Source organism: Scatophagus argus, chromosome 23 (assembly GCF_020382885.2).
Source record: "Scatophagus argus isolate fScaArg1 chromosome 23, fScaArg1.pri, whole genome shotgun sequence".
Classification (NCBI taxonomy): domain Eukaryota; kingdom Metazoa; phylum Chordata; class Actinopteri; family Scatophagidae; genus Scatophagus; species Scatophagus argus.
Window position 1 is genome coordinate 5867650 of NC_058515.1, and position 7991 is coordinate 5875640.

Consider the following 7991-nt stretch of genomic DNA (forward strand, 5'->3'; position numbering starts at 1 on the left):
GTAGCTGTTTTGAATGGTCACACTGGAAGGTGTGTTTTCACTCAGATATGGTCTGCTCTTCCTCTCTTCTTCTCTCTTCCCTCAACCTTCTGCACCCAAAGGGGACGACGACGAGGAAGAGAGCGGCGAGGAGCGGTTGCCGTCCTGCTTTGACTACATCATGCACTTTCTAACCGTCTTCTGGAAGGTTCTGTTCGCCTTCGTCCCTCCCACAGAGTACTGGAACGGCTGGGCCTGCTTCATTGTTTCCATATCGCTCATCGGCGTCCTGACTGCGGTCACCGGCGATCTGGCGTCACACTTCGGTTGCACGATAGGCCTGAAGGACTCTGTGACAGCTGTGGTGTTCGTGGCGCTGGGAACATCGGTGCCAGGTGAGTGGGAGCAGTGTGATGTGCCTATAAAGTAATGCATTTCATCCCACTGTAGTATTCTCTTTCGAACACAAAAAGCCCCCCAAAAAACAGTACGAAACATGAAAGGAGGCTCATATTCTCTCCAGATTATGACAGACAAACAAACACAAGCAAACTTCAAACTTCATCTAATTTCAGTACCAGCTGCCATGAGAAAGCAGTCTGGAAATTAAAACTGAATTGCAAAACGCTGGCTCCATGACCGGCCGTCAGCCTGAGCTTGTCTCCGCCTGGAGGAGACGCATTGTCCCAGGGCTTTAATTCAATTCCCTTCCTCATTCCTCTCGTCATCCGTTTTATTGTTGCCTCTCCATATGATTTATAGAAATAGCTCCGTTGCTGCTCTTCCAGGCGGTAACTTTGATGGCTTGCAGCAAGGTCTCTGTAAAGTAGTGTTTGAATCAACTCCTTCAGCAGCCATATTATACTGTGTGTTGGATTTGGAAGTTGTAAACTTGGATTTGATATCCATTATCGCTGTGTGTTTCCTGTCACAAGACGTTTATGTTCATTTGTGGGCTTTTCTTGCTTTTCTATTGTCGTTCTCATTTTGTGAATGTCTTTTATTCTTTGGCTTTTTTCACTCACTTGTTTTCTCTCCCCTCTTTCTATATGTTCCTCCCTGACTCTCTCATATCCCACCTCAAATTTATTTATTTATCAGTTATGCTCTCCGTCGTGCCCCATCCCGGTCAATTTATTATCCTGACTTGGTGTTACCTCACCCCCCCCCCCCCCCCCCCCCCCCCCCTTCTTATTGGCTGTTATGTTTTCACTATTGTATCATCCATCATTCTGACCTGTGTGTGCTGTGGTACCCAGGTGTGTGGGTGAAAATGTGTTTGCTCTGCCGAGGTGATGCAAGTTTGCGTGCGGCAAAAGTCCCACAGGTCATTATAACTTCCACTGGGAGTGTCGGCTCCTCTCCTCTGTGTGTGTATGTGTGTGTGTGATGGTGATCTCCTTAAAGCTTGTTAGAAACACTCATCTCTTCTCTCATTTCCCACTTTCTGACTTGCACCCTTCCCTCCTCTGGAGTTCTAAAAGCATTTCTGCATTATTACAGTGGAGACACACAGGAGGATTATGCAGGCAATTTACACCAGATTTGACGATTCAGGCAATTAGAGGGCAAATGCTGATCGGAGGCTTGAAATAAATGCTATGTGAACTACTGCATTTTTTTTTGGCTGGTTAAGAGGTTTAAGGAGCTCATTTGCAACCATGTGAGCCATGTAAATAGGATAAGTAGTGTTTGATATTTGTGTTGGTGGTGAACAGGTCCTGCACACGGATTAGCCACAGTAACAAGGAAACTGAATTACCATTTTGCTTTACTCTTTATTAAGTCTGACATTGTGTTCATTTATTTGTTTTTGTTTTTGTTTTTTTTTGGTGAGGGTTATTTTGTCCCAGACAGTTACTTAATGACACATCCATCACGCCAAAGTCATTTTCGGGTTACTGGCATCCACGGCATCAGAGCAGCGAGGAGCAGCTAACGTCTTCTGTTGGCATGTTTCTGGCTTTGACCTGATAAGGCAGTAACACATTACTTTAGTTACGTGAGGACATTATTCAGTAATGACTAGAGTAAGGGATCACCATGAAGTTTCAGAAATTACGGCCGCCATTCGCAGTAACGCTGCTTTAATTTGACATTTTGGTGGTTGATTGGTTTTCTTATCAGGCAAGTGGACGGTAGAATCAGTTTTGTCTTGTTTTGTGTGCTCAGCAGATGCAGGAGATGGACTTCTGTAAAAGAGGATGAATAACCTACACACTTTTAACATTAAGTTTGGTTTAGAGTTACCTGCTACATTTTCTGAAAAGTCTATTTTCTGTAATTTAGATCTTTAAGAAGGTAATTCATAACTGGGAGATAAATATTGATACATTTACAGTGTATGATGAAATGACTTTCTAAATCTCAGCATTAGTTAGAACAGTTTGTTTAAGCGTGTGGAGGCAACAGTATGCAGTTTTATGACTCAGATTCAAACCGCCAATCTCATGTTCCCATGTGACACACACACACACACACACACACACAGTCTTTTCATTTCTTTTTGTGTGGTCATGATTACCATTCAACACCCCCAAGAAAGCGTGTAGGATTTGAATTTCGACAAATTTTGCTGACATTCAAATGAGAATTGAGACTCACCAGCCTGTCCAAAAATAGAAACAAGCAGAGAGAGGTGTACAATAACTGGCAGCTGCTTCCCTGGTGTTGCTTGCCAACTCAGTTGTAGAGTCTCTGTGCTTTTCACCCACTTTCTCCGCAAATGTTCAGCACCACAGACCGACGCTCATGTATACGTACACCACATTTTCCAGCCATTTATTACATCTGTTCTGTCTTTGGTTGATGCCAATATGCAACTGTGCAATTACAGAATGGAGTTATGAATTTACTCAAACATAATCTAAGTCCAAATGTATTTAATTTAGTTTTTGGAAAATAGAACAAGTGAAAGAAAAAATTTGGATTAATCTTCAAATCAAGGCAATCAACCGAGTCTCTGGACTTTTCAGACAAACTAAATGTAACATAAATCGTTTTAAATGTTTGTCTCCAAGTCCAAATAAAAGTTAACATGTCAGTATGATTCTGTTCCCTGAAAAGTGAATTCCTATGCAGTTACCAACAGTAGCTATCCTCCAGAGAGCCCCCAGTCATCTTATTTGGAGATTACTGAATCCTGACCTGCCTTAGTTGAAACCCCTCAGGAAAAATAAGAAGCAAAAGAATAATTCAGTCTAAGAAACAATCCTGTCCAGTTAGTGAGTATCAGCAGAAACAGAAGAATAGCAGGAGTTCTTCAGCTGTAGCCTTTGAAATGATTCATGTAAAACTTATTCTGAAAGCTTTATGACGCATGAAAAGAGAACATACGGCAGCTCGACTCGTTGTTGAATCACGTACCTTTGTACTGTTAAGGAGGAGATTTTCAAACAATTCAAGCAATTAAGCTCCATCTCTCCAACGTCTCTCAGTATTCTCTGTTGTTTATCTTAATGTATTGTTTATCCCTGCTCATCTTTCTCTGTGTCTAAAGGTCAGCCGTTAAATGAGAAATTACTTATTCATTTTCATGAATACTGACATCTTTTGCACTCATTGGTTCATAGAGCCTGTATATGATCTTTCTACACCTCTTTTGTGTTTCGCTGAGTGTGCAGTACGTGTGCCACATGTGGGTGTTTTCATACTCTCTCACCTTGAGGTTGTTTTTTTACTAAAGAACATTAAAAGTAATTTTTTCACTTTCATAGTGCTGCTTTACATTATTTGGCTGTTTGGTTTTTTTTTTGACCTGAGGTTGATGGTTTGTTTATGTTTCCTGCTTAGTTAGTTAGTTAGTTTGTTTGTTTGTTTTCTTATTTGGCTGAAAACGTAAAATCACATTTGAAATAGTAAGAATAGGAATCGTACAAATGAGGACGAAAACAAGAGCAGCTGTAAAAATGTGTTTTTGCTTTTGTCTTTGTCTTCCAGACACTTTCGCCAGCAAGGTAGCAGCCATTCAGGACCAGTACGCCGACGCCTCCATCGGTAACGTCACCGGCTCCAACGCTGTCAACGTCTTCCTTGGCATCGGCGTGGCATGGACCATCGCCGCCATCGCTTGGCGCTCAAAGGGCAAGACGTTCAGGGTGGACCCGGGAAACCTGGCCTTCTCCGTCACCCTCTTCACAATCCTGGCTGTGGTGTGTGTGACCACGCTGCTGTATCGACGACGAGCGACGGTGGCCGGCGGCGAGCTGGGCGGGCCGCGGACTTGCAAGATGCTAACGTCACTGCTCTTCGTCTCACTGTGGCTGATTTACATCCTGCTGGCTTCACTGGAGGCCTACTGCCATATACCACTGTTCTAAATGGAGAGGGGAGGGGAGGAGGAGAGAGACCCACTGCCAATACGGAGAGAGAGAGTGAGAGAGGGAGGTCAAGGAGAGGTGGCTAGTAGACTTGGATCAAAATGGGCTTATTCTGATATTATTTCTTTAAATTGCCTCTTTTTTAAAGTCCAAAACAATTTTCAGCATCTCTGATTTTTTTCTTTTTATGTATTTCAGAATATGAAATTATTTATTATAATTTTTTAAGCATTAGGTGCTCTTGCTCTTCATTCATTGATGAAAAACCTTGAGGCATGCATACAGCCTCTAAATTAAGGATTATTCATCATATGGCATTAATGAAAAATTGCAATGTAGGTTTTAATGAAGCTATTTTTGTTGCCTCAGTAACCCATCACCACCAGTGGAAAACACTGTTTAACAGATAATACAAAGCTGATCTTGTTCCAGTTATACTGCCGAACCAGCAGGAGAGAAGAAGAGCTGTTAGCCTGCCTCCAAAGGGAAAAACAAAAGAGAGGAAGAAGGTTAAGGATGAAAGGTTAAAGAAAACGAAAGGAGGAAGAGGAAGCTGGAGGCATCAAAACCAGAGAGAGAGAGCAGAGGACAGAACACAGAAACAAAACAGAATATTCTCCACCCCCTCCTCACTCCTCTCTCTCTCTCTCTCTCTCTCACTCTCTCTCTCTCTCTCTCTCTCTCTCTCTCGCTTTCACTTAGCTCTTCATCTTCAACCCCTCTTCCCCCCAGGTGTACAAACACACGCGTTGCAGCCCTCAGGTGAATTTGCAGTGGAGGACCACTCAGTAACTTGCGGGCGAACAGGCAAGATAAAAACTGACAACCTCTTTTTGTCCCAATCTCATTTCTTTCTCTTCTTGAATACACTGTGCGAAATAGTCCTTTCACCCGACAACACACACACACAGAAACTGTACACACTCCTCTGTCCCTCCCTCTTGCCTTACTTAATCTCCCCTTGTAGGAATAGTCTCAAAGTTGTGGTATTGAAACATACTCACCACTGACCGATGCTCTTTTTTGATGGAGTCAATCCCAAGTCCCTCTCCTTTTATGCCAATCAACAGCCTCGATTTGTCCTGTGAAGGAAACTCGCCCTCCCTCTTTTTTCTCAACTTTTCAATGGCGTCACATGTTGATGTAGTTACCGTGCAATTGTAAAAAACAAAAAAGCAAAAACAAACAAAAAAAAAAACATAAATATAGTGTGGAGAGATGGACATAAAGAACGTTGAAGCAGGATGTAACCTGGAAGATCAAGATGAGCGACCTGGAAGAAATGTGGAAAGGGGAGAAACAAAAGAAAAGTCTGAGAAGCGAAGTGAAGGCGAGAAAACAAAGACCAACAAGCAAGCAGTCCACCAAGTCGTCTTGTCAGTGTACATTGTGAGGTACACTGTTTACACTCTAAAGTTGCATTAAATGGCGGAGAAACAGACATGTAAACATGCAGAGACAGAGCCCAGCGAGGGAATTGTGTAACACCAAGAGACGCCAATGAACAAGATGAGGGTACGACCAATCCGAGTGAAGGATCTCGCTGTTTGTGCGGTGACAACCGCGATGACATTGTTGTTGATGACAAATCAAAAAACTATGACCACACCCAGTGTTTCTAATTGTACATGGTAATACAAGAACCTCTTATTGATGTGTGTGAGAAAACGTTGATATTTAATTTGCGTGAAGTCCACCTCTTTGTAAGGAAAACCTTGGAGGAAGACAAGGAAGATCATCTATGTACCATTTTTCCTCTGAAACACAGCTCAAGAAGACGTTTAAAAGAAATCCACCACGAGGGGGAAAACAAGGCTGATGGGGAACTCAAAAACAGGAGATGACTCACAGACTGAGAGACGATTTGAATGCTCGGAGGGAAATGAACGGCAGCTCTGAAATATCACATGACTGTTCTGCAGCAGTTGTAAATGTTGGGACGTTTCTTTGTATTCCAAACAAACAAACAAAAATCACAAGTCTCTGTTACCCAAAGATTTAATGTAGAAGAACAGTGTCACAGATCACATTCATTTTCAGTGCGCAGTTTTACCTTGCAGGTATTGTACGAGTCAAGCAATCTGCCAAGCTAATTTAAAAAAAAAAAAAATTTATAGAGGTGTTCACACTACCAATAACTGTGCTTATTCATTAGTATTATTCATGGGTATGATTCTGTATCAAAAGCTGTGCTATTTATTTTGTTTTTGTGAAAAGTCTGTTGATTCAGGCATGGTGTGAAAGTAAGATATCAGAATAGCTTAAAATGAGAAAATTATGCCACATAATGTATAATGTTAACTATTTTGTTATAGTGGGTCTGTCTGAGAAAGTGTCTAATCCAGACTTGATATTATATCTGTGTTAAAGCCCCGACCCTGCCTGGAGGCTGGACTAAAGCTAGACAGAAGGGATGGCATATGGCTTGTCAGTGCAAATGACTGTTAAATGTATTTCCCCTTGTTAACAACAGCATAGAAGACAAAGCAACCATTTTCCTCTCAACTGCCCACAGTGCTGTTTGTAAACTTCAATGAAAATCCTCACAGAAAACAATAATTTAGCTTTTTTTGTTGTATCTCTGTTACATTAAGAAAAAAATGGGACTGAAAACAATTTGCCAGCCCACCATCCGCTTTGTTAAATATGGACAAATTACCCGCTGCTTTCAGCCCAATGTAAATGCAGGCTTCACAAAGTGGTGATTTGGCACAGAAGGGACATTGATCTTCTAAGGTGAAAATGTCTGTGTGTGTGTTACCTGTTTCCTTACATGTGACACTTTAAAGGCCACACCACTTCCTTTTACACAATGGCATGTCCAGAGTTCATAGAAGAGTTGCCCTGGAGCTCAGAGGGGTTTAGCGTCTCGCTCAAAGAGTCTTCACCATGTTAGGTGCTTGCAGGGCCGTAGCCAGGATTGTAGAGATACTGAGGTCATGCGTCCTCCCCCATACCTATCCTCCACAAAAACATTTGTCAAACCTGAAAGGAAAGATTATTTGGATTATTATTGTTCAGATTTTTCATGTTTCATCTGTGTAGTCAGCTGTTTAGTTATATTTCAAGGCAAATTTATTTCCTTACACGCAAAACTATTTTAAAGCCTCAACATTGCTGAATTTGTTTGTCCTTCTTGATAGGCTGAAGGTAAAATTCAAATATGTCAAAGAGTCTACAGACATGCTAGTGGCTTAGTGAAGCTAAAACATAGACACAGTGGTATTTTAGCTAAATGGTAACACCAGCATGTTAACACTAACATTCTGAGCTTTGATGAGTTTAATGTTTACCTTGGTCATTGTCCTAGTAGTAGCATGCTAACATTTGCTGATGAGCACTAAATAATTCAAATCTGAATGTTGACAAGTTGAAAGTTTGGCCGCAGGATCAAAGTTAATGCACATATTCTAAAGACTGAGAGGGATGTGTTCCAATGGATAAGTCAGAGGCTTACCAAACTCTTACAATTCATCCTCCAGATAACATGAATGTTTGTTCAAAATTTAATGGTAGATTTATTGAATGGCTTTATAGATATTTTATTCTGGACCAAAGTGGTGGACTGATCAACAGATACTGTCACCCTTAGCATTGCTACAAAATACCCAACTTGTGTAGTTTTCGCCTCTAGAATGTAATCTTCAAACACAAGTCTCTGAAATAATAGAAAGGACATGACCTCAGTGTCTT

The 7991-nt window shown here is 41.5% G+C and overlaps 1 protein-coding gene across 3 annotated transcripts in view; it reads left to right on the top strand.

Moving 5' to 3' along the window:
- Nucleotides 1–5532, top strand: part of slc8a4b (solute carrier family 8 member 4b) — a 95821-nt gene extending 90289 nt beyond the window's left edge. For all 3 annotated transcript variants that reach the window (XM_046381157.1, XM_046381159.1, XM_046381158.1), the window contains 2 exons: nt 102–374; nt 3919–5532. In XM_046381157.1, the coding sequence (XP_046237113.1) occupies nt 102–374; nt 3919–4298 (653 nt within the window). In that variant the 3' untranslated portion in view covers nt 4299–5532. The remainder of the gene's footprint in view (nt 1–101; nt 375–3918) is intronic.
- The last annotated feature ends 2459 nt before the right edge of the window (nt 5533–7991 follow it).